This window comes from Trichosurus vulpecula, chromosome 4, assembly GCF_011100635.1.
Source record: "Trichosurus vulpecula isolate mTriVul1 chromosome 4, mTriVul1.pri, whole genome shotgun sequence".
In the NCBI taxonomy this organism is placed as follows: Eukaryota; Metazoa; Chordata; class Mammalia; order Diprotodontia; family Phalangeridae; genus Trichosurus; species Trichosurus vulpecula.
The window spans coordinates 161,440,243-161,466,587 of record NC_050576.1 but is presented as its reverse complement, the minus strand read 5'-3'; the positions used below and the strand labels follow the sequence as shown (position 1 = coordinate 161,466,587).

The window sequence follows — 26,345 nt, the reverse complement described above, 5'->3', positions numbered from 1 at the left end:
CTCTTCCATCTCATGTCTATGGCAGGGGACACAGGCTGGCCTAAACTGGCCTCTCCATTTGGCTCCTCCCAAGCAAATAGAAGACAAGGGCGGCCCCTGCTGGTCAAGAGCGAGCTCTGTCCCAGAAGAAAGTTAGAGATGGGGCTGGGAAGGGAGGGAGGGTGGTAGTGCTAACTGGGTCTCCCCACTTCCAGGCACCTTCCAGTTTTTTTTCTCGGCTATTACCTCCAAACCTGCCTCCCTGATTACCTTACAATCTCGGCCCTATATACAGATGTAACCTTGGATGTGGCACTGTGATGACTGTGGAGCAACGAAGGGGAGCATCGCATCAGCTGGGGAGGTTGCGTGCCTTCTTAGTCCCTAGATGCTGGAGACATGCTTGGTTCCCCAGAGCCTTCACTCCCACCTGGCTTAGCACAGGGATACAAGTTAGGTATCTATCTCCTCAAATTCAGCCTAATCTAGCCCTGAACCAACAGGAGATGGGTATACTTACCAAAGCCAGAGGAAATATGCCTAATCCCAAATGGCAGGTCCCTACATTCACTCTACATTACTCTGTTTCAATCTGACCCTGGATCTTTTCCTCCTGACTTGTTCTGTCTTTGGAGAAATAGGGATTTTCCAGGGGAGATGCCTCCATCTGCCTCCCTCCTGGGCCTAACTCGGGAGGTGTAGACTGTTCTCTTTACCCATATCCAAAAGACCCCTAACTCCTTAGAATATCCCAAAAGCTGAGAATTTATTCTGTCAAAATGCAAGTTTAGTCCACTAAATTTAAAATTATTGAGAAGTTACTTTTGTGCTAGCCTCAGGGGGTCAGTGGGCTGGCATATTCCTGAATGTGGGGTAGGAACTCAAGTCTCCCTAGAAATCTCCCAAACAATTTAACTTCTCTCTTTCCCTGTTTTTTCATCTGAAAAATTAAAGGAGTTAGACCAGATAAACTATAAGGTTTCTCTTGGCATTGTTCATGATTCTGTGAAATTCAAAATTAAAGACGTATGTCAAGCTTAGGAAGTAAGGGAATGAATAGCAGCTGAAAAGAGGGATGGAACCCAATACTGACAGAAAATAGCTAAGAAAGGGAATCCTGTTCTCTTCTCCCTCAATTTTCCCAGTTCTACAAAAAGCAAGAAGAAAGGATCATTGGAGGAATTTAGGGCTACTAAGAGAGATCTATCTCTGAGACCATAGGCAGGAACCCCCAGAGTCCAAAAGAGATTCTGAATTAGATACCTGGATTTTGTCCACCTAAGTCCCTTAGGCAATAACTAGAGGTCTCAGACTCCCCTATGCTACTCATCTCCTGAATCTGAGGGCATCTGTATGCAGGCGATTAAAATGCCAAGACAACTTAGTCCTTCTCATTATTCCATCTTCTTCTAGGTCTAGGGATTCCGAAAAGATAGGTGGCGAAACAGAGTACTTAGGTCCCTTGGGGGCTTACCCTCCCAGTGGATCATTTGTAACATCCTGGAATACACTGCCAGGTTCCCAACTATGACGTCTGAGAGGGTCACTAATGGCACTTCGGGCACGAAGGGCTTTTGATCTTCGGAGGGGCACTGGCTGGAAGCCATCTTCTTCTTCCTCCTCTTCTTCCTGAGACTGCCCACTAGACTCCACGGCTGATAGGCATCTCCGAGTTCTTCCTTGAGGCACTGGGTTTCCTCCTGCCAGGAAGGCCTCTGGGATTTCGTCATTCATGGAAGTAGCAGATAGGCTGGCCTAGGCAGAAGACAAAGAGAGGTTGGGGGAGGCAGGCTTGGGTCCTCTCCTTCAAGGAGGCCCCCCACCCCGAACTGGGGATGAAGAGGAGCAACTCTCATCCTTCCAGGCTAGATTCCTAAATATCTTTCATGCTTGCTTTTTTTTAAGCCAGGGCTTCCAACTTTGGTTTCTGCTCCCCTGAGACAAAGACTTCTCTCACCCTGTCAACTGCACCCTCTCTTGAATGAATGAAGAAAGCATTAAGTACTTACTATGTACCTGTCCTCAAAGAGTTTATACTCTAAGAGAGGAAGACAATACATATAGGAGAGTGGTGGCCAGGGAAGCATACTTTAGAAATCAGAGGGAATGGTGATTGAAACTATGGGGCAAACGATTGACATGTTCTTCCCAGGAATGGTAGTGTTGATATGAATACTGTTCCCAGAGCTATTGTTCAAAAGGGGTGGCGTATAATCCAGGTGATTTGTCATGGAGATGGGTTGCAAAGTGGTAAATGGGCCCATCCCACCTTCTTGGAGGCAGACACTTTGGCACCAGTGCTCATGCTAGAGTAAATCAAAGATCCATGAACTCTCCAAGGACTCTTGACATTGAAGGTGATGAAGTCCCAATCCATGAAGCAATTGGAACCAGTCCACAAAATGCCACACACCTAGTCCACAATTTTAGGCCCTTTGCTGTGATGGAGATACAGGCATCTAAGCTTCCAGGGACTAATTCTCTAAGGATTATACCTCACTATCCAGTGAGATTTCAGGAGTGGTTATGAAGAGCTGAAAGGCAGGATGTCTGGGTCATTCCTTCTGCCAGGTCCACCAAGGGAAGGAGTATGAGAGTGGGGCATAAGCTTCTCCCAAATCCATTACCCCAGGGATCTCCTGAATGTTAAAAAGTTCTTCCTATCATCTATTTTCCCTCCCTCCCAATCCAATCTGCCCACTATCCCTGGCCATACGCAGAGGCTACAGAAAAGAAGATTCTTGGCCAGTCACCAACCTTGTGACCCTTTACCACCTAAGGCAGACAGGGAGTTAGGACCTTAGACTTCTGCAGCTGGTAAGTCTTAGTTCCTGACCTGCAGTACCCAGGGATGGAAAGGGAAACTGGGTGCAGCCATTGTGCCCATCCATGCCCTTCCTATGCCAAGGAGGCAGCTAATGTGCAGCCAGCTACCAGAAGGGCCTTTCTTCCTTCTCCACACCTGGGCCTGATGCCATCTGTATAAGCTGGCACCTGATCATGTTGGCAGCCAGGATAGGTATGTCTGAAAGGAGTGAGAAAGATGGTGAATAGCTCTGGGGTCAGGGAAGGATTCTCTGCCAACCAGGCACTTTCCAGGGAAAGGTAGATACAAAATTGTGTGGAACTGTGTCGGAGAGAAAAGGGACAGGAACTAGAGAGGGACTGGAGAGGGGCAAATGAGGAGAGAGCTTTGTTATCTCTAGATTCCAATGTAAATAAGTAGAGTCTCCACCCCTAGCTCTAGGCAGCTAGGTGATAAAATAAAGTGCTAGGCCAGGAGGCAAGAAGACTGGAATTCAAATCTGTCCTCAGATACGTACTAGCTGTGTGACCCTGGGCAAGTCACTTAACCCTGTTTGCCTCAGTTTCCCCATCTGTAAAATGAGTTAGAGAAAAAAATGGCAAACCACTCCAGTATCTCTGCCAAAAAAAAACTCAACGGGATAATGAAGGGTTGTACATAACTGAACAACCACCACCACCCCTATCTCTCTCACCTGCTTTTCCTCCCCTCCACCCCATAGCTCTTCCTCTAGAATTAAAATAGGAAGGGGCATGGCAAGCAGAAGGAAATGAACTGAAGTATTTTCCTGTTTTCTCTCCCTTCCTGGAGACAAACCACCTGGTCCCCTCACCCTACAGACACAGCCCCTGATCTTGATATCATGGGCTTCCCATCCCTCTTCCTCCCAAAGCCCAGAACTACAATCAGTCCCCACTTCCCCGGTGCCAGTACCATGCTGGTCCATCCAGTGGAAGGCCTTCTAATTCCTTCTACCAGTAGTGTGATTCCTTCTGCTCTCATTCTAGCCTCTCTGAAGATGGAGTCCCCAGAAGTTCCTCCTCCCTCTCATGATATAGAGACATAGGACTTAGAGCTGGAATGAATCTTAGAGATCATAATGACCAATAGCATCATTTTACTGATGAAGAAACTAAAGCCTAGTTAGGCATTTCTCAAGCATCTGTGAGGCAAAAGCCTCTTGGTTCTACTCCCAGAAAATCCTTTCTTTTGTCCCAGTGATGTAACATAGGAGCCTGACTCTGCTCTTCAAGGGACTGGGGTTTAGCTGCCTCCCCCACAATACCAGCTCTTGGTAATTCCTCCTTGGTGCTCCCTTCCCCAGACCCTGGCCCCCTCGATGTATTTCCTTTAATGTTCCTTGATCTTCCTTCCTTCCAAAGACTCTCCCTCAACCCCTCTCCCCCCACAGGCCTCCTGAGCTTAGGAAATGGAACAAGAGAGTAGTAGCCAGAGCTGGGTCTCACACAATGGCTTTATTTAGCTTCAGAATGAGATCATATAATGTCACATCGCTGTTTCCGCTGAGCATAGATAGGAGGTTCTGAAATAGATCTGGGTTGTCAAACACTTTGGGGGGTGGGGAAGAACATCAGGAAGAGAGTAGGTCATTTCGTTCATCCCCCTCAGGACAGGATGGTTCTCCAGCCCAGAAGTGTCAACATGCGCTCCCTTTCAAGCACCATCTCTAACTTCTAGGAAGCCTTTTGGGTGTTTCACCTGCATTCCCTCTGCTGCAGTTAACAAGCAAACTAGTCACTCAGTCAACATTCTTTGAGCAATGAGCAAAGTACTCCATGTTGGGTGATAGAACAATTAAAAAGAAAAGAATGCAGAGGGGAGAGAGGCATTCACTGAACTGAATCCAGGTTGAGAGGAGGGGAACCTTGTCTCTAAACTGACCATGGTACTCAAAGAGGTTACCACCTGAGATATAAGCTTTGGGGGGGCAGGAGAGGAGTAGGGAAGAAGGGAGAAAGTGTTACTCCATGTCGCAGTTGGAGAAAGGGAGTCCTGAGGGACCTGGCCAAGGCAGAGAGAGTCAGGTATGGGAGTCTGAGCGTCTGCAGTTATTACCTGAATTACATGATAGTGAACCACAGTCTCCATCTTCATAAAGGAAAGAACAGAAGACAAACAGCCTGAAATTAATGCAAGGCAGGTGGGACAGCTACCCAGTAGAAGGAACTTTCTGATTGACTAAAGTAGAAGAGACCCAGACCATGGAAGGAACAAGAAAATAATAGGTTATATTTATGACTCTTCCCTAGGGTTTTACATACATTATCTCTGTAAGGTAGGTGCTATTATTATCCCCATTTTAGAGATGAGGAAACCAAGACTCAGAGAAATGACTTAATTAGGGTTACACAGATGGTTAGTGTCTGAGGCTGGATTTGGACCTGGGACTTCCTGATAGCACTTCCTGCCCAGGACTCTAACCACTACAGGAGGCTGCCCTGGGCACCCTGAACAGAAGACACAGTGCCTACCCACAGGAACACACCACCAGTCTGTCAGTGTAGCTTGCAGGTGTCACTGGGTCCAGAGGCAGACACTCACTGCCCCAGTGTATAGGGAGAGACTTGGGCAGTTGAGGGAGTGCTGAACCTAAGGGGGAGTATATAGAACCAAAGCATGACCAGCTTCCAATCCCCCTCACCTCCTCTCTCCCCCGTTATATAACTGGAACGAAGAATCATCTCCTAACAAACCAGGAGACAAGTCCCTAAAGAAACCAAGCACGTCCTAAAAGAAAGCACATAAAGACAGCCCCTCCACTGACCAAATTTGAACTTTTTTTTTTCCTGCTCATCAATTTCCCTAAAAAGCTGGGTGGGGGAATGAGTGGAGGAACTGAGAGAGAGAGAGAGAGAGAGAGAGAGAGAGAGAGAGAGAGAGAGAGAGAGAGAGAGAGAGAGAGAGAGAGAGAGATGGGTGTAGGTATAGAGAAGAGTGGGAAAGGAGGCAGGGAAACACAGGAGAGTAGAAAGATGATTGTGTCAAACTAATAACCAAGCACTGTCCAGCTGTGGGCAACTTTGATCTTTTCTCAGGCCTAGGAGGCTCCTAGGGGCTGAGTTTTAGGTTTTTAAATCTTTTCAAAGGAACTTAAAAAAAAAAAAAGATACCTCCTTCCTCTCCCCCTCTTCCCCCCATCCCCTCCCTGCTCCAGAAGAAGGAGGGGCTGGATGTTATGGTTTAGTGGCTTCTCTACAGGCCTTATAGCACTGGGGAGAGGGGCCACAGAAGGTCCTTTGATGGTTCAAAATTTAACTACTACTCCTCGTCTTTTTGGGTAAACCATTAATCCGAGTCCTAGTGTGAGGGCTAAAACATGTACACTTAAGACTCTCTCCTAAAACACTCAGTGAGAAAGGTCCCAGTAGATCCTGTATTGTCTCTCCCACCTACAGCACATGGTTACTGTCCTAGCCTAGGGCTGATCCCAGGAATCCAGGGCTCCAGGATTTCCTCATTACTCTGGCAGTTTTACATCCTGAGATTACTAGGACGCTGGGCTTTGTACTCTCAGGTCACAACCCCATCTCTGAGGACCTGAGAAGAATTTCTGACAAATCTTAGCTCTCCACCCTGGGTATCCTGGCACCTAATTAAGCACTTAGCCCCAACCTCTCAGTCAAACACTGACAAGAAATGCAGACCCAATTCTGAGATAGGAGGAAGAAGGAAACAGATGTGACTAGAATCCCTAAATCCAGAAACCCAGCCACCTCCTGACACACAGAGACCATGAGATGGGGCACAGGCACTAACTCTGGAAGGCAGCAAGGCTGGGGATATAGCAAGTACCCCTGCCATCTGCTCATACCAGTTTCCAGGTTTGCTTCCTGCCAGTCACCCACTCATATAGTCCAGGGCCAGTCACCAGCTCTCCAGCAATGATCCCCAGAAATTCAGTTCTATTAGGAAGGGAGCCTCTTAAGACTAACCACACATTCTGTTGCTATAACATCAGAAACCAAGGCATCTCAGCTTCTTCCCCTCCACGATAAGCAGCAGTTTGGCAGGGTAAAAAGGCTGCTGGACTTGGGATCAGGAAAACCTGCTGTGTTCAGATCCCATCTCTGACAATTGCTGAGTGACCGGGGTAAATCACTTAATCTAAGCCTGTTTCCTCATATATAAAATGAGGAATAGTAATTACAGTACCTACCTCACCAGGATGTTGTGAGGCCCAAATGAGTCAATGTAAACTATTAAGCACTGTGGGTATCAAGTTTTCTTATGATCATTAACCATTACTATTCCCACCATTCCAGAGCTGCCTTTACCTTGAGAGAGCAATTCCCTTGCAAGAAGCTAAGAGACAGGTATGGAGGTATTCACCGAAGAGCATATTAAGCTGGGGAGAGAGGGGAGAACATCTAGTCCTCTTTGATCCAAGGCTGCTTTCTTGGCACTGATTCCAAGTACAGTGGTAAACAGGTAGGGCAATCTGAGGTTCAGTAGGACACACATGAAGGAAGAGACTTTGGCCAGGGAATGAGTAACCCTAGAATTTCCACCACCCCCAACAAAACATTTCTGGAGAACAACTAGAAACAGGGCTGGCATCCCCAAGTCATAGGGGCATAATAACATGGGAGCTGGAAGGCTAGCGTCCCTGTTGCCTTCCCCACTTATACCCAGGGAGGAGAGACAGTATTTGCTTGGGGGGAGGGGAAAATGGCTTGATGGCTGATTGAGGAGCTCCAACAAGAAAACATACATCACAAACATACTCCCAAAGACATCATAGAATGTTAGACATGGGTGAAAGCCAATGAGGAAACAAAGGGTTTAGTGATTTATCAGGGGACTAGAGAGGCTTCTTTCTAAAGGCTGCCACTTTTCTGGTTACCCCTGCTTTTGGACAAAGAGCCTGGGTTGGAGGAAAGGGAGGAACGAACTCACCGTTGTTGGGGAACCTACTCCAGCCCCTTCCTGATGAACTCCTTCAGGAGGAAATTCTCTTCCCAGGTGGCCTAAGCAGGTTTCTGTCCAATTCGGCACCTCAACTGGGGATCTTTCTCTTGAGCACAGTAAGAGGGTCCCCCATGGTCCAAAGAATTGCCCAGAACAAGGGCAGAGAAGTGGGAGACTTGCTTGAGTCCAAACTAAGTGCCTATTCAACTCCTCCTGTCCTTACAATCTTCACTTACAAACACCAGACAGTACTGTGCCTGACTCCTTTAACCCCTTGGATTCCACCACTACACTGAGAACTCCGTAATCCACAGCCCTGGGCACTCCCTGGGCAAAGGGCAGCTCAAGGACCCTGCCTGGGGCAGACTATACATAAAGCCACGAAAAGTTTACCTGGGGCGGTGAGTGGATAGGAGATTGCCCATGGGACTCACTTTCCTGGGGTTAGAGGTGGAGCTTGCAAAGGGGAGGCTGAAGAGGGGTGGGATTAGAAGTGGTGATCTCAGGGAAGGGAGCCACATCTATATCTCACTGCTCAACAACAGGCAAGACTTCAATATGGTACAGATGCATGCCTCTGGCCCTACCTCATTTGGTTTAGAAGCCCGGTCCCTTTAAGAGAGAGATTATGGCTGGTGGAGGGGAAAGATTGTGCTTTCATCATTTAAAAAAAAATACAGGGAGGAGCAGTAGCTGGGGCTGCTACATCTGGGCAAGGCCCTAGTTCCAGCCAACAGGAATTAGGATTGACCTAGTGCATGGTCACATAGCTTGTTGTGGATACTGTTGGGAGGATGTTTGACTAGCTCCCCTCCCTGATAACAGCCTCTCCAAGGGGCTGACTCACTCCCCCACTCCCCACCCTAGGCACATTTTGGACAAGTTCTCCTGGGGGAAGGGAACAGTTGATGCCTGACATGGAGACCTCTTGCTTCTTTCCCTGGGCCACAAGCAAAATCTGGGGTTGGGGGTGGGTGGGTGGGCAGTAGTGGCTGATTCCCAGGCTACAGCCACAAAGGAAAGCTCCTGCTTCATCTTACTGACCTGGACCTATGAGAGGGAAAGGGCACGAGGTGGACAGAATTGCAGTGTTCAAGGCGGAGATCTTAAACACTAGTCCAATGTTCTCATTTGGTAGATGAAACTCCACCACAGAGAAGCTGAATGTCTTGTCTAAGATCACATAGTTAGGACTAAACTCCAATCTCCCAGGTCTGGTATTTTTTATACCCTACTGCTTGGTGTCCATCTCCACTCGAAGATTACCTCCCCAGCACGTCCAGCTCCTTGTAAAGTTTTGTCCATACTTCCCTTTTACCCCCAATTAGGCATGGCTCCAAATCCCAGTAAATAATGAGGGTGGAGGTCCTTAGACCTCTCTCCTCCTGATACCAGTGTTGTTGCGTGGGTGAGGAGATGCCAACTGAAAGGACGGATGATGTAGTAGTGAGGATGGGGCCCTGGGCTGACTTCCAGGGGACAAAAAAGCTAGAGATGGGCTGCCAGCCTCACTGCCTTTTAGGGAAGGGCCCTTTAGTTATGGCCCCCCTCTTCTACAAAGGATAGGCACTGTGTTAACAGCCTTTCCTCCTCCCCAAGCTCCTAGCTCTCAAGAAATCAGGACTCAGATCTCACCAGGATGACTCTGGGTGTGAATAAAAGTTGCTTCCTGCCTCCTTCCACCTCAAACAATCTCAAGTAGCTTTGAGAGCTCAGACCAAAAGCCAAGAATTCTAAGTTATTCTGTCTATAGATTTTAGAGACTCTTAGGTGCTCCACCTCACCACTCAAGGGAGTTTTAAATTCCACTCTGGCTCTGAGGAAGCTGACTTTTCCAAAAGATGAAGTCTCACTATGACACTGAATGCCGACTTCCCTCCCTTGACTGCCACCCTGGTCATATGCTTTCAATTCCCTTTTTATCATCTCTTTTCTGTCTAAGAAGGGTTAAGTTACAAAGTACTTTAGGCTCTTCAAGGAAAGGTACTTATGAAAGCCTCCCTTGGTTTTTAGGCAAGAAAGGACATCTAAGTTCAGAATGACTTAACATTAGAAATGTTTCCCTGCACCAGGAAACCTGTTCTAATGTCTAACCAGAATTCTTCCTTCTGTAAGGATGCCTCTCATTATGCCTTCTGTGAAGAAGGCAAACAGCAGATTATTCCCTCCTCTTTCAAACCTAGAAACCATGATAATTCTTCCCTTAACTCCTATCGAGACCCCAACCCTGCTCCTCTTCTCTCCCTTTCCATTGGACTACACTCACTTTTTGTCATTCTCCTCTAAACATCTCCCACCCTCCCATCTCCCCATCTTCTGGGAAGCCCCAGCAACTTTTGATGTCCTTCTTTGCTGGTTAATTGAAGAACCAAGATAATAACTGCCAAAACCAAATCCATGCTCCACACCCCCTCTGACCTGGCCATTCCTAGGGTGTCCAAGCTGCAACCCCTGGAAGAGGGAAGTAAGCTGGCGGAGAGCTATTCCATTACTGGCCTCCCGTTGCCTCCATGTTCTTTTCATCCTTCCTGGGTCTCAGAATTGAGATTCTCTGGTTGCTGGGTGAGTGAAAGGTTAAACCGGTTGAGCAGGGGAGAGGGGGAGCAGAATCTAAACTGGGAAACTCAGTGGCGGGAACAATGCGGGTTTTTGTTGGGTTTCCCTCCCGCCTGGGAGGTTGTTCTCGGACCACGGCATTCCTGGGTTGGACAGAATCAAGCTGGGGTGGCTTCTCCCCCTTTGCTGCTACAGCAAAATCCAGCTTCTTCGTCACTCTTTTACCCTAAGATGAAGTTAACAGCGTGCTAACTCAGGGGGCTTCAGCACTTTTCCTGGCCCTGGCTCAGATCAATGAGGCATTACAAATGAAATCACAACTCAGGAAGATCAAGCCTTGGACAAGGGGATCTAGAAACAGTTGGGCAAATGGGGAACAAAGCTACCATCCTTTTAACTTTTCATTAGCAGGCAATCAGTTAAAATTAAATGACATCTGAAAGAACAAAGCTCAGAATCTGGGGTAATGAAGCTGGCTGATATCTGGACCATCATAGCCCTTACTTCTCTGGCTAAGAGGAGGGACACTAATGACAAAGAAGGAGAAACAGGAGCAAGTGATATGAGAGAACAACAGGGAAGAAAGTAAAGGGTGAGGGAGTATTCTGAGGAGGAGAAATCTCGGGGATGAGGCTCCACAGCTGCAGGCACTAAGCAGCTCAGCTTGGCTAGCAGCATGGTTTTCAAGGCCTGGGGCTGCAATCGAAGCTGAGGTCACCAAGCTGGGGGAAGGGAAGACACACAATTGAGGTGGAGTTTGTTTTTATTAGAAAACCCATTTCAGTAAGCGCTTCCCTGCCCCCAAACCAGGAGGCCTCCAAGAGACTAGTGAGTGGTTCTGATTTCCTCTTTCCAGAGGTGGTCAGGCAGCCTCTGAAGTTCCCCCTTCTAAACCCCTGAGAAAGTCCTCATTGCCAGCTTTGCACCGAGCAGCCCCAAAGTGAGGAAAAGGCCACTTGGGCTCAAGGTCAATGCTGGGGTGTTTCTGTTTATATAAAAACCCAACGGATGGCTTCAAAACTGCACCAAGGAGGCTCTCTTGGGCCCCTAGGCCTGTTCCTTTGCTCTGTGTGAGAGCACGGCCATGGAGAAGGTGGTGAAGGACTAAGGGAAGAGATTGCATTTTGAGACATCCTTTGGAGTCTGGAAAGCACCTGGATTTCTTGGGAGGGGAGGGTGCACATTCAGTTCTTCTTGGTCTTGGGAGTGTCATATTTTCTCTTGCTTGAGTACCACAGGAGCAGGGGAATCCCAATGGAAGGAAGAGTCATCACACCGAATGCTGCCCAATCCAGCTACAGAAGAAAACAGACGTCTTAGAGCCTGAATTAAGAGAAGATGCATCTAACAGGAATAGAGCAGACTAATCCGACTATCAAACCAGTCTTTGTTTTTGGAAGGGGGAAGGCAAGGCAATTAGGGTTAAATGACTTGCCCAAGGTCACACAGCTAGTGTCAAGTGTCTGAGGCTGGCTTTGAACTCAGGTCCTCCTGACTCCAGTGCTCTACTCACTGTGCCCCCTAGCTGCCCCAATTTTGAGCAGAAAGTTTCTCAGGCAATTCCAGTTGGAGCCTCTCTGGAGGACATCTTGTCCTCTGTATCTGTAAGACTGCATCTAATACAACCTTGGTTAGTGGAGAAATTATGGCTCTTCTGAAAGACCTCTGAAGAAGTGATGCTGCCACTACCTCCTGACTCCTTAGGTCCAGTGTCATGGCTCTAACAGGAGATTTTCTTTCACCTCTCCTCAATAAAAACCTTTCCCATAGTCAGTCAACCATCAATCATTGGTTAATTGCCTACTATGTGCTAGGCAATATGCTATGTGCTAAGTATACAAAGAAATGCAAAAAACAATCTTTGCCATCAAGGAGCTTGCATGAAATCCCCCAGTCCTCCCCTCTCTAGTCTCCATCACATCAACTTTCTTCCTTCTGGGGCTTTTGAACACAGCACCACTGTCTCTGTAAATTTTTTAATCTTTCTGCCTCAATGCTTCTAGAATCTATGATTTACCAGATGTGGGTACCAATAATGCAGGCTGCAAACCCTACACACCTTAGTAAATATTCTTCATGTGTTTTTATGGCCAAAAATATATCACCCTCTGGCCAGCATTCAAATAACAAAGCCTTCTTGGGTGAGCTGGTCCTTGGGCAACAGATCCAGTCCACTTAAGCCTAACTGCGAAACTTCACTAGCCTGCTGGAACCTGCTAGAAACTATGCTGCACTGGCACCAGCTTGGAGAACTCAGAGTCACTTCCACACCGAGATGAAGTCTTGAAGAACTCTAAGGAAGGGGATATCATCCTACACTCTTCATAAAGCATTGAATCTCATATGGGATCCAGGATTCTAAAACCACAGACTATCTAATGATGAGGAAGAAAAAGGAAGCTTCTTGGTTAACGGAGTTAAATTCTTATTTTTGAAATTTCCAAGCACAATAAAGTCTGTAACAATCTTGGTGGTTCTATTACATCAGAAATCAACCAATAGGTAGATACAATAACAGTCAATCCAAGAGAGGAATTCTAACAATGAGTCTTGGGAACTATAGTATGGGGGAACCCATAGCCAAGGTTGGATATCTTTTCATGCCAGAGTAAAGACAAAGTATAGAAAGGGGTATTGTGAAACTTACAAAATGGGGAGAGAATCTCCTGTCAAATTCTCGCTGGGCCAGAATTCCTCCCTGCCCAGGGGCACTGGTGAAGCCAACCTGAAAACATGAACAGAGGAGACATCATAGCACACCTCTGAACTCACCTTTTCTAAAAAGGCCATTCCCAACCAATCTAGTTTCTCCTATAGGTATTGACTCTATCAGTGGGATGTTACTGGCAGGGGACCAGGGCCAGAGATCTGGGAGAGAAACATATGGTGAAGAACATGATTTAGGTCTGGAAAGGGGCTGGATTACTTCTCCTGGGAGGAAGAATGAGAATGAATTGGAAGCCAGTTCTAGGATTCCAAATCCAGCTCTGCTACTGCCCTTTAAGCTCTGCATCTAAAAATATTGCCTTTAAAGAAAAACAGTCAAAAAATGGCTGGGCAGACCTTATTAGGGCCATATTGATTCACTTTGAGATTGTGAAAAGGATTGTCAGCAGTGGCCTGAAACTACGATCTTGGGCAAGTCACTTAATCTCTGTGGGCCTCAGTTTCCTCATCTGACAAGTAGAGATAATCTTTGTGCTACTTGCCCTGTCCACAGGACTTTTATATGGTTCAAGTGAGAAAATGAAGGTGAACTCACTTTGAAAATATAAGCCAATTTACAAATATAAGCTGTTAAAGAAAGGGCAAGGCCTAATTCACATTCCATTCTCCTGGAGAAAAGGCAAAGTTTGGAGCACACTGCAAACAACTTTGTTAAAAGGGACAGCACGTGAGACTTTATTTTGGCTCTGAGGACAACTGTCAATTAACTCATTATCTGGAAGAACTGAAGTATAAAACAGATTTGGAGACTGTACCACAAACAGTGTCCCTGGGTTTTATCTAATTTTCTGGGTGGCTCTAGGCAAGTCCTTGCCCTTTTCTGCACTCAGCAAGTTGGCCAAGACCCCACTTTTCAATTAACGTCAGCTTGCTTTGAACATCAATAATTATTAAGCACGTACTACCTGCCCTTTGATATGAGACTTAAGAGAAATACAGAAAATGTACACTCTCTACTCTCAAAGGAATTTATATGAAGAAATAGGAGATAAGGCTGGAGCGCTAAGGTCACTGTTGGACTATGAAGGCTTTTGAATGGCAGGGAAATTTTAATTTGATATAATAGGCAACAGGGAGTCATTGTACATTCTTAAGCAGGGAACTATCATGATAAAATTGGGCATTAAGACAACTTATTAGTGAAGGGGAGTAATTGGAAGGGAAGGACAAACTAAAAAAGTGGGGGATTATAGACTAAGATGCTATTGCACTAATCCAGGTACCAGGTGATAAGGGCCTGAACTAAGATGGTAGCAGTAGGAATCAAGAGGAAGAACAAGGTTAGAAATGCCAATATACCCTCCTTCTATGACTTTAGAATGTTCTCTTCTGAGCCTTCAGAATCTAAAATGTTCTTTGAATCAAGGCCTCCAAACCCCTTTCACAACACTTCTACTTCCCCTCAAAATTTATATACTCTCAGCAACATGAAGTCAGAAGCAGAATAGAAATGTTACTTTTAAGGGACAGCTTACTGAAATGGGACTGGGACAAGGAAATTTTGGAGATCAGAGCCACATCTGTTCATCTTATTAGGCACTGTCCCACCTCACACTTCCCCCCAAAAGTCAAAACAACTTACCACCACCGGCCCTTCTTCCTGGGCAAGATATGTGATGGTTGCAGAGGTAAAGTTAAAATAGCCAGCCTTGAGTGGGCGTAGGACCACAGTATGAGACACATTGCTGGCACTGACCCAAAAGTCAAGGAGACACATGGAATACAGCCCAGACTGCAATAACTCTCTAGTTCATCCTCCTAATTCATTGCAGGTACACAAAGCGGACCTGTAAGATTTCATACCTCTAACAACTAATGAATGAAAAACCAAGTATTGTTCACTATTCAATGGAGAAGTCTTGTTCTTATAGTCAAAGCCTAAAGGGTACATGCATACCCTAGCCTAAGTTTGGAAGTAAACTTATAGAACGGGAACTATTTTAGGGGTGACATGCTGTAAGGGAGGGGTATTTACTTACAATGTTATGACTTTATCTGTGTGTTCCCTCTTATGCTTTGGAGAGCAGGGGAAAGGAGACATCCAATTCAAATCCAACTAATGAAGCATCAATCAGAATCAGATTAATAGACCTCAAGAGGTCTTTTCCCACTCATTTTCATAAAAAGCATTAGAAGAGTTTGTATGGAATTTGTATTAAGGTCTTACATCCCAAACACCACAGAATCCTTCCTAATGTTTAACCTAAATTACCCTCACTGCAATTTCAATCCATCCCTTATCTTATCCTATCCTTACTTAGTGAGGCTAGGAGAAGAGCTAGCTGTTAACTACTATAAAATGATGTGTGTAGGGTGCATTACTCCCATTATTGCCATCTTTCTCTGTTCCCCCATATTCCCTGCACCAGCCTTTATTTGAGTAAAATAAAATAAAAAGCGCCAGCAGGATACGGAGCAATTCGGTCCCATTTGACATTGAGCATTCCTGAAACAATACCAAAGTCTTCTGGGGGAAAAGAATCATCAGATAATTCCACATCTAGGGCTGCACTAAAAAAGAGAAGAGATACAGAAAGGATTAAGGAACAACAAAATTAAGACAAATGAAAAAACTTCAAAGCTGCTCTCCTTGAATTCAAAATCTTCTGCAGGGCAGACACAATAATGTGGCTCAGGGACCAACACCATGTTAAAACTCCTAGAACAGAGATTCTTAACCTTTATTTTTTTTTGGGGGGTGGGGTGTCATGGACCCCTTCTCAGAATCGTGTTTTTAAATTCAAGAAATAAAATACATGGGAACGTACAAAGCAAATCGACTACATGTATTGAAAAATTACCAAAATATTTTTTAAAACAAAGTCAAAAAATATGTTTAATATGAATGTATATGTAGCGTCTATATCAGACTGCATGCTGTCTTGGGGAGGAGGAGAAAATTTTAAACCCCAAATCTTATGAAAGTGAAGGTTGAAAACTAAAAATAAATAAATACATTCATTAAAAAACATCATCATCAACAACAAAAACAAAGTCAAAGACCTGGGTTAAGAAACTTCTATTCTAGAAGCAAGAAGGCCCGAATTTCTCCTGATTTCCATCTCTCCTCTCTAAAGAATGTGCACGTGAAGGAGAAATATGACCTATAAACAGCGGAAGAGATTCTACACAGCTCCAGCAAGGAGTAAGAGGCACCTCATTCTTAAAAGTGCATAAAGCTGGAATGACACTTAGAAGTCACATAAATGATTCAAACCTCTCATCTAACAAATGAGGCAAGACAACAGGTGTAACAGTCCAAGGTCACACTACTAGTTAACAACAGCAAGAACCAGGGCCTCAAAGAGTATATAATTGCTTCCATGTGCCAGGAATTGTGCTAACCATTGGGAGGATGAGGGGTGGGTGGGAAGGAGATGATACAAAGAGAGGTACAAACAGTCCCAGTTCTTAATAGGGGGAACAATATATAAATAACAACAACTAGGCACAAAAAGATACATATTAGAATACTTGGGGGGTTGTCTCAGAGGAAAGGCACCTGACAGAAAGCAGGATTTGAAGTGAAAGAGATTGGAAGGAAGCCATTGAAAGCAAGAGGTAGAGGTGAAGAGAAAGTTTTCCAGACACTGGAGACAGAGAGTGAGACTGGATAATAAGGAAAGTAAAGTATAAGAATACTAGAAAGGTACAAAGAAGCCAGATTAGGAAAAACTTTAGATGCCAAATAGGCAACAGGGAGCAACTGGGTCTCACTGTATGTGTGTGTAGGGGGAGGAGGGATGTTAATACAGGAAGACTAGAAGGAAAATAACTTTGGTAGCTGAGTGGAAGATACATTAGAGGGGAGAGACACCTGAATTATCAATCAGAAGGCTAATGCAATGGTCCAGGTACAAGATGATAAGGGCTTGAACTTGGGTGGTGGTTGTACAAGTGGAAAGAGGGGGGCATGTAGGAAAGGTGCTGTGAAGGTAGAAACAACAGGACCTAGAAATGAACTGAATGTGGGGAGAGTGAGCAGTTGAGAATTACAGAGTTGCTAGACTAGATGAATATTTATACCATGTTTCCTGATCCTCTCCTTTTAGAATTCTTTAAAATTGGAGATGCTTAGGTTACTTTTTTCCAGTAGAGGAAGAACTAGTTTTCACTTTGTATCTCTAGGGGCTAGTACAATAACTTGAAGATAGCATAAATTTAATGAATGTTCATTAATCTGAACTGAATTCTACTCCTCGGAGTAAGATTCTCCTCAAATCCAACCTGGGGGAGTCCAAATGTGTGCTCTTATGTACCTGGTATTAGAGTCCTACACCACACCTATAAGATATTGTTTCTCTACATCTTCTCTGAATGCCTACTGTGACCAACTAGAGATCTGAAGATCCAGAAAGTTCTTCTGGTGTCTAGTTTATTACCTTGAGCCGACATTGTAGATGTTGTATTGCAAGGTCAGGTCCTTTCCTTCCACAGCATATCTATTCAGCAGTGACTTAGAAGCCAGAAGCCTGGCCCCTTCTTCACTTTGTGCAGCAGAGAAGAGACACAACACCGCAAACACAAACAGCCTCATCTTTGGAGTGAGACAGGACCATTAGCTACTTAGATTGAATTGAGGGATCAAGATCCAATCACCAGACCTCTGGAGCCAGTCACCCTCCTCAGCCCGTCTGCAAAAGAGGCTCTACAGCCATATCTCTTTACACTCACCAAAGCATTGGGGCATAGTGAAAAGAGAACTGACTCCAGAGCCAGAGGATGCATTCACATTTTATCTCTGATGTTTGCTACCTGTGTGATCTTGGGCAAATTCTTAACCTCCCTGGGCCACAGACTGCTCATCTGTAAAAGGAAGGAGCTGGCCTAGATGGACTCTGAGGGTCCTTCCATCTCTACGTCCATAATCCTAAGCCCCAGCACCTTCGACAGTAGGATTTCTAATGTGCCACATCTGGGATATCCAGGGGATTATTCCATCAACTAAACTTGATGATAACAACGAAACTCATAGTTTCCCCTAACCAACCATTGCTTTCCTAAATTCCTGAAATGGGAAACAGGCTGGAACAAGCTCTGTTCAACTAGCTTTTTGACTGAGGGATGGTCGAAAGGGAGACAGCCTGCAAGTGGCTAGAATGGAGGGCTCTCTGAGGTAGGTGAATGCAGTACAATCCAGTTTCTAGGGTATCTGACCTTAAGACTCTCAGAATATCTGGGCTAAGTCCCAGTTCTGGCAAATCCTACATTTGTGACTATGGTAAAGTCACATAACCCTTTTGAACTAGTTTCCTCACCTGTAAAATGGTGACAGTGATACTCTTCACTAACTCAAGGGGCCGTTAGAAAGAAAGCACTTCCCAAACCTCAGACCATTATGTAAATATCAGTTACACTGTGTCAGGAGAGAAGCCTCAGCACCTTGATGCTTGTAGCAAGCGCAAGTAAGGGAGGCCAAGGATGAGAATGCCACAGGATGAGTAGTTAAGGACGGGTTGCTCTCTACACTTTTTAGGGGAGTGGGAGGGGAGGACAGCCACACCCAACGGGCTCTGGGATATATTCTGGAAGCTTGAGAATTGCTGTTCCCATGAATGATTATTAAGGTTCCCATCACAAAGTACAACCCTAAGGAGCCTCCCTGCTTCCATCGCTACAGTTGAGACCACTCGCCGCCGCCCCCCTCCCCGCCCTCCTCGGACCACTCCTCATATACCCACAACTCTGTCCCCCTCGACCCTCCTCGTACCACCTTCACCTCCCCCAGAGTCCCCATGCCACGCCCCCCACCCCCGATGCCCAGAGCTCGTCCCAGCCGCGGACCCCTCGCAGTCGCCCTCCTTTTCCCTCTCACCGTGGCTCCCGGCCCCACTGCCTTCGTGGCTCCAGGGGCTGTCAGGTCGACGTGTCTCCTCCCCCTCCCCCAGCCCCCCGCGAGCCGCAGCAGCAGAGCTGGACCAAGGAAAGAGAAGGCCGGAGACACGCCGCCCACCCCCACGCCTACCCTGACCCCACTCTATCCTTCCTGTCCGCTCCCGAGGGTCCGGTCTCACCGCGTGTAAACTAGACCCACTTCAGCGCCACCAGAACCGGAAGACAGAGTCAGCGCCGGGAGGACCGAAAAAAACAATTTCCGCCGGAAGCCATTGGGTGGAAGGAAGTCCTCCCACGCGATGTTTTGTGGGGATTGTAGTTGTACCACCGGCCCCATCTTAGACGAGGGTTACCTTCACCTTACAGGAAAAATCTTGTTTCGGGTGTGTCCGCCTCTGGGCATACTCGTTCTCGACCCCTTTTGCCGAGGTTCTTGCAGTTTGTTGTGGGTCACCAGCCTTGGAATCTGGGGAAATCTTCCCTTCTCTACCAATCAAAATACTACTCGTCATGGGACAATGAAAAGAGCACCGACTTCGGAGTCAGAAGACTTGAGTTCAAATTAAATCACACAAGTCACTTCCTGGGCTTCCGTTTTATTTTCCCTAAAACAAAACTAAAATATATGCACGGATCTGTCCATCTTTGAAACAAATAAAAACTGCACCTTCTTTTGCTTCCTTTGCAGAGTCGTCTTAACATATGCGAGTTGCTCAAAAAAAAAAACCTTACTTTGATTGGATGCATGGTGTCGAGCGTGTGCATTTCTTCTATTGATGAACCATAGAACTACAGAATTTCAGAACTGGAAGGGCCTTCACAGCATAGGTACATACACGTATATACATTCTTGCGAGAGAATTCTCAAGTGGTTATACAGCCTTTGCTTGAAGATTTCTAAAGAGGGAGAGCATTCTGGTTTTTGTATAGCTTTGCTAAATTTGTTGATAGCAATCCAATATTTGCCTCTGCTTTCTATCAGTTGCTCCACTTCTGCCCTCTAGAGCCATCGGGAACAAATCGAATCTCTTTTATGTGACAGCGCTTCAGATACTTGAGGATATCTTTCATGTTTATCCTGAGTCTTCTCTTTTCCAGCCTACACATTCCTATTTCCTTTAACATTATAATAAAGCACAGACTTAAAGCCATTAGCTGTCATTTTGGTGAAGACCCACCAGCTGGTGGGATCTGGCTGCCTCAAGTCTCATTCCCCACTCGAATCCATGCTCAATTTATCGAAGTGACATGGAGTGAAGGTCATCTTGGCTATCAAAGTGATTTTCCTTCACCAGGAAAATCCTTTCATCCGCCACCTCGACCGCACTACTCAATAAAGTCCAGTGACTCCCAATTGCTTCCAGGATAAAACACAAAATCCTTTCAAAGCCCTTCTTAAATGAAACTAGCCTTTCCATACCGGTCCAGTCTTCTTACACCTGACTCCCTGCGTGTGCTCTGGGATACAGTATCTGATGTCAAGGACTTTAGCCAGTAACAGGATACAAGATAACATATAACTATATATAACAATTCTTAACATGTTACATATAACAGTACTATTATTATATATGATAATAATCGTTCACATTGTTTAGCAAGCACTCTAAGGTTCACCAAACCAGTGGTGTGCTGGTAAATATTTAAAAACCAGCCCTCTGAAAACACACTAGCCATTTTTAAGTTTGATGTGAATTAAAATTTTCTTCATCATTTTCTTATGTCAAGGCAATCCACAGAATAATAAATCAAGTCCTGACTTGTACCATTTGCCTATTTCCAACGTGTAAAAGAAAATTTGCCAATCATACCAAGCTGGCTTCTGTATACCCCTGCCAACCACTTTCCTCCCAGTGACCTTAGGCAATGAGACTATTATTCATCCCATTTTATGGATGAAGGAAACTGAAGCTCTGAGAATTGTCCAGGGTAACCAAGCCAGTTTCAGAGATGCCATACAAATCCAGGTGTTTTTTTTTTTTTGTAGATTTTCCCAATACAGTGTTATAAATGGCACAAGAGGTAGAAAGTACCATGGGATCCAGAGTAAAAAGGAGGTCATTATCTGTGGAAATGAGAGTATTTCATGGAGGTAACATCTGAACTGTCTTAGATTTTGATAAGCAGAGATGAGGGTGAAGGATAAAGGCAGGCACTTGTAGAATTACAGGACTTTTGAGTTGGGGGGGACTTTTAGAGGTCATCTCATAGTATAGTATCATAGATCTGCTGCTGGAAGGGTCTTCAGAGGCCATCTCATCTGGTCCAGGCCCCCACTTGGCACACAAGGAATCTGAAGCCAGGAAGGCTAAGTGCTTTGCCCAAGATGAGGCATATAGTAAGCACAACCTGAAACATTCTAGGTCAAGAGAATGCCTTGAAAAGGGAGGGGTATACAGGCAGAAGTTTGGGGGAAGTTTGGCTGGTTTGTTTAAGCCAACAGTAGGATATAACATTTCATGTAGAGCTTTATATGCCAGGCTTGGGAACATGGGGACTATTTGGTAGGCACTGAAGAGACAGATTTTTCACAGGAGATTGATGGTGTCAGAGCCCGCTTTAGAAATAGTTATCTAGCAGACTGGTGTGAGGGATGGATTAGATGGAGATTGGAGGCAGGGAGACCTGTAAGGAGGCTATTGCAATCTTTCAGACAAGAAGAAATGAGGATGTGAACCAGGATGCCAGCCATGGGAACTGAATGGAGGAGATAGCTGGGAAACACTGGAGAGAACTGAGAGAGGGCTGGCATAGTACAATAGAAAACGCAGTATCTCTGGAGCCAAAAGGCATGGATTCAAATCTTGTCTCCACTATTTGAATGACCTTGGGCAAGTCTGCCTGACCCTGTTTCCTCCTCTATTAAATGAGAGAAGACTGGAGGTTCCTTGCAGCTCTAATTCTAGGACTACAGGTAGCCAGCTGGATAGGGGTGGCAAAAGGAAGTTAAGGAGGATTAAAATTTTAAGGTTTAGCTGGCAGCACTCATCAGAAAGAGAAGGAGCAGCTCCGTTTGGTGGAGGGATTTAAGTTCAGTTTTGGACATGTTAAGTTTGAGGCTCTGGTGGGACATCCAAATGGTCCCTTAAGCAGATAGTAGACATTCGGGACTTGGCATCTAGAAGGTAGGGAATGGAGAGAAAAACAATTTTGAGGCATCTGTACCTCCACCTCTATATCTATATCAGGTATGTGAACTACTGTGAACTGCCAGGGAGGGATGATGTAGGAAGACAAAAAGGGACAGTGAGGAAAGGGCCTAGCACAGATATTTAATGAAAAGGACAGCCAGAAATAAAATTTTAGCAGCACACCAAGTCAGGGATACTTTCCAAATCATTGTATTGCTTGAGAGACTAAAAAGAAAGATCCTCCTGGATCCCTTTTTAGACCCACTACCCAAATCTTTGGGGTCTACTGCCTGCTTAGCTTCTTCAAAGGATTGTCCCGAGGAAAGCACCTTGAAAACCACAATGAGCCACATAAATTTGAGTTCTCATAATTATCATTATTTCAAACAGTCGTGACACAAGTTGTTTGAGCAGTCTATGCCTTTTGTAGCTGAATGTCCCTTTGGGTTATGGACTACTTCCTTCTGATTTTCTCAAGTTTGTCTTATCTTCCAGAAAGTTTGCCTGGCCAGGAGAGAGAAGGGAAAGGGTGAAAGCCCCAAGGGACAGGGCTCATTAAGCTGTGGAATCTGCCCCCTCTTCAGAGAAGAGTCCTTGAGCTCTGTGGAACTGCAGACCCCACTCTCATTGCCATGACAACTGCTTCTGTGAGGCCATGGAGGACTGAAGAACTTTAAGTGTGGGGGTGTAAAGGGAAAGCAGGGGTACCATGTCTGGGTCTCATTGTTTCCAATAATTATTTAACTTGAGACTTGAATGAAGAAGACAAATAGTTTGATCTTTTTGTCAAAGCAACCCAAAGTGAGAGTGAGATTTGGGAATGGGGCAGTGATTGGCGATATGGGCAAGGGGTTAGAAGCCAGACCTCTGGGGTTCCTGGTTGAACTGAGAGGGCTTTCCTCTTAACCGTTCTCCTCCATCCTCTCCCTTAGGAGCCCAAGGAGGCATGGGGAGATCTAGATACAAAATCATGCCTCTTGGACAACTTTTCTACATCACGGACTTCCATCTACAACCTTGGCAAAGATCCAGGCTACGTCAGTAGTCAAGACAAGACCACTGTAAGAAACTTTTTCATTCAGCCACTCTCCCCTTCCCTAGTGCCTCTCTGCCAAACACAGTAAGTGTTCCTTCCCCCTTCAAGAACCAACATCAGTGACTTTTACCCATAATCTCCATTTTCAATGCCCCTCGACCAGTCAACTCTATTGGGTCATCCTCATTTCATTTCCTGAGGTCAATTTGCTGACCAGCTCCCCTCTAACCTCCCCCTCCCCCATCCTGATGGCCAATAACCAGCTCCAAGCTTTTCTACAAGCCATTCTCCTGTTGAGATGACCTTCACTCCATATCCTTAGTGCTCTTTGAAAGCCTGGTTCAAAATGTTCTTCCTCCAGGAAGTTTGGCTTCGTTCACACATTTATAGTGCGTCCCAGCACTTAATTCTTATCACATTTATGTCCCACTCTTTAAGTAAGCAGTAAATGAACCCATATTTAGAAAACTCATCAAATAAGGGATGACTATGGTCCTAATTATGCTACTGTATATTTGTGTGACCTTTTTTTTTGTTTTTCAAGGGGGGGAAGCAAGGCAATTGAGGTTAAGTGACTCAGCCAAGGTCACACAGCTAGTAAGTGTGTCAAGTGTCTGAGGCCGGATTTGAGCTGATGTCCTCTTGACTCCAGGGCTGGTGCTCTACTCACTCTGCCACCTAGCTGCCCCTACTTGTATGATCTTCAGCAATGGTTCAATAAACATTTATTAAGTGCCTATTACATGACAGGTATGGGGCCATACAAAGACAATAAATGCTACAATCTGTACACACTTTCTAATGAGAACAAATCACTTCCTCTTTCTGAGCCTTAGTTTATACATTTGTAAAGGGGTTGAATAAGAAGATTCTGCCCAGTGTGAACATTCTGTGGTTCTAGAAGTTTTTAACAAAAGGATTCACCATGGGATCCACCTAAACAGTGGATTCCTCTAGTCACTAGAGTCTAGCGCATTTAAAATTATTCATTTTTCAGAAACCTGAAGTTATGCCTGTATGTTCATCTAAATTGTTTTTAAGATTCTTCACCCATTACATGTAGTTGTCTTGTTCCCCTAAATAAATGGTAAACACCACAAGGGTAACTGTTATTATCATTATTATTTTTCATGGCCTTTTCATGTAGCCTCTGCATAGTACCTATATGCAGGAAGGCAGATGCCTCCCTGTATGCAGGAAGAATCACTGAAGTTTCCAGTGATCTCAGACTTCTTCCAATGCTACTTAGTCCTTTTCATATTTAGGATAATAGATAATTTAGACCAGGGAGAGACTTCAGAGTTCATCTAGCCCAACTCCCTAATTTTGCAAATGAGGAAGCTGACCTTCAAAGATGGGAAATGCCTTACCCAAGGTCATCTATATATTAAGTAACAGCTGAGATGTGAAGCCAGGCCACCCTGACCTCCAGGTTACTAAATCTTGACCCCCAGTCTAGGTCTCTTTCCATTGCACTATGCCACCCTAACTTAAAAGAAGGCATATTTAAGTATGGTGGCTGGACAGGTTGAGGCCTCATCCCTCACTCTTAGATTACCCCCAGGAGGAAGATTTCATCCCACCCATTCCTCCTGTGCCACGGAAGCGAAAGAGGAACATGTGTGCCAAGACTCAGGCGTCAAGGACGAACGATGAAAGTAATGCTCAACGCCAAATGCACTACCAGTCCTTCAGGCCACATGGGCCATCCGTGGCTCAGAGATCAAGTCCAATCCGGCAGGAGAATTCTATGTTCTTCTGGAGTAAGAGAAAGCATATATGGGCTCACAAGGAGCAGAGTCATCCTGGCAGGTCATCCAATCGCCTCTGGAGAATGATTTCATTCTTTAGATACTTATGCAGGTGTGGCTATACTAGTCAGAATCCAAAGGAAAAAAAAGGCATTCAAAGGCAAGAAGTTTCAAGCTAGAGTGCATTACCATGAGACTTGGCTGAGAGCCAGAATAGGAGCCAAAGATGATGATGCCTTAAGGACAGCTGGGGCTGTCTAAGAACTCCCAGGGAAGAGATGTTTGGATGTTGGAAATGACACTTCTCCTGGTTGGAAATAAAAGCAAATTTTTACTTTTGCCATTGGTACTTCTTTGGGGCCTACTAATTCTACTTTTTAAAAATATTTGCTCTTTCTTTTTCCTTCTTTTTCTCTTATCTCCACTTCACCTGCTGTTAATTTCTTTACCTTCCTTGTGTCTCTCTGTACCTCTTTTTCACATCTCTATATCTTTCTACCTGTTCTTACTTTACTCTTTGAGAAAAAACAGCATTCAAGCCCTTTTGCTAATCCTGCAGAGGTTGGGGGGAGGGCAGGAAAGAGGAAGAAAGGCATTCAACTTTTATAAGTGAGGAGTTGAAAGCCCAAAAGGCTGTTTTGATTCCCTTCTCCCCAACTCCTTTGTCATCCGTGGGGAGGTAGAAGGATCCCTAATACTATGGTCACATCTCTCAAAGTGAGGGAGGATGCTCAGGGGGAGTTGGCAAAGGATCAGAGCTGAACCTTTTCCCAGTAGCTATTCAGATTCATAGAATTTTAGAGCTAGCTAGAAAGGAGAAACCATCTAGTCTAATCCCTTTCTTTTACAGATCAGGAAAGTGAAGACCCACAGATAAGTCTTGTCTAATCAGAATTCCAGAGATGGAAGGCAGAGAACATGTTGTCTAGTTCTAGCTGTATTTGAGCAGGCCTCCCTTAATCCTCATCCCCAAGGGGTCATCTAGCCTGTCCTTGAACACCTCCAGAGAGGAGAACCCCTCAAAGCAGTTCATTTTACTCATGCATGGCTTTAAGTGCCAGGAAGTTTCCCCCCAGCATTAGGCCTAAATCTAAATGTATTTCTGCACCTTCAGGCCATTGTTTCTATTTCTGCCCTCTGGGACCAAGTACAACTAGTCTAATCCTTCTTCCACACAAACCTTTTCCAAATAGTTGATGACAGCTATTATGTCTACTCTGGGTCTTCATTTTTCCAGGTTAAAATCTCCCAAGTATCTTCAATCAATCTTTGTATAACACAATCTCCAGACTATCCCATCCTCAGGGGTGGAGAACCTGTGGTTCAAGGCCACATATGGCCCTCTAGGTCAAGTGCAGCCCTCTGATTGAATCCAAACTTCATAGAACAAATCCCCTTAATAAAATGATTTATTCTGTAAAACTTGGACTCAGTCAAAAAGCCCAGAGGTTGCAGGTTCCCCACCCCTGTTCTAGACTCATTCCTGCCTGTCAAAGTCCCCCCTGCCTAAGACGTGGAGCCCTGAACTGGATCCAACATAACACTGGTCCAAAGAGTTGTCACTGGAATCCAAATCTGGCTAACCATTGCATTAG

The 26,345-nt window shown here is 45.2% G+C and overlaps 2 protein-coding genes across 8 annotated transcripts in view; both read right to left on the bottom strand.

The window, feature by feature from the left end:
• Positions 1 to 8,103, bottom strand: part of ARHGEF2 (Rho/Rac guanine nucleotide exchange factor 2) — a 41,982-nt gene extending 33,879 nt beyond the window's left edge. For 3 of the 4 annotated variants that reach the window (XM_036755146.1, XM_036755148.1, XM_036755149.1), the window contains exons 1-2: positions 7,703 to 8,103; positions 1,454 to 1,734 (exon numbers count right to left, since the gene is read on the bottom strand). In XM_036755146.1, coding sequence (XP_036611041.1) covers positions 1,454 to 1,713 — 260 coding nt within the window. In that variant the 5' untranslated portion in view covers positions 1,714 to 1,734; positions 7,703 to 8,103. The remainder of the gene's footprint in view (positions 1 to 1,453; positions 1,735 to 7,702) is intronic. The other variant, XM_036755147.1, reaches the window with a different exon arrangement.
• Positions 8,104 to 11,015: 2,912 nt separating this feature from the next.
• SSR2 (signal sequence receptor subunit 2) lies at positions 11,016 to 19,093 on the bottom strand. 4 transcript variants are annotated; one of them, XM_036756555.1, is made up of 6 exons: positions 19,012 to 19,093; positions 17,380 to 17,534; positions 15,410 to 15,508; positions 14,580 to 14,688; positions 12,918 to 12,995; positions 11,016 to 11,565 (listed from the first exon to the last, which is right to left on the bottom strand). In XM_036756555.1, the coding sequence occupies exons 2-6, from the start codon at positions 17,532 to 17,534 to the stop codon at positions 11,455 to 11,457; spliced, it is 552 nt and encodes a 183-aa protein (XP_036612450.1). In that variant the 5' UTR covers positions 19,012 to 19,093; the 3' UTR covers positions 11,016 to 11,454. The 4 variants fall into 4 exon arrangements, with proteins under 4 accessions (XP_036612450.1, XP_036612451.1, XP_036612452.1 ...); XM_036756556.1 differs by having other exon boundaries at positions 17,380 to 17,700; positions 19,012 to 19,074; XM_036756557.1 differs by having other exon boundaries at positions 18,963 to 19,073.
• Positions 19,094 to 26,345: the final 7,252 nt, after the last annotated feature.

Coding starts and splice junctions, on each gene's coding strand:
- SSR2 (XM_036756555.1), bottom strand. CDS start 17,534: ATGAGGCTGTTTGTGTTTGCGGTGTTGTGTCTCTTCTCTGCTGCACAA. Junction 15,509..17,379: donor ATCTACAATGTCGGCTCAAG/GTAATAAACTAG, acceptor TCTCTTTTTTAG/TGCAGCCCTAGATGTGGAAT. Junction 12,996..14,579: donor AGGAAGAAGGGCCGGTGGTG/GTAAGTTGTTTT, acceptor TCATGTTTTCAG/GTTGGCTTCACCAGTGCCCC.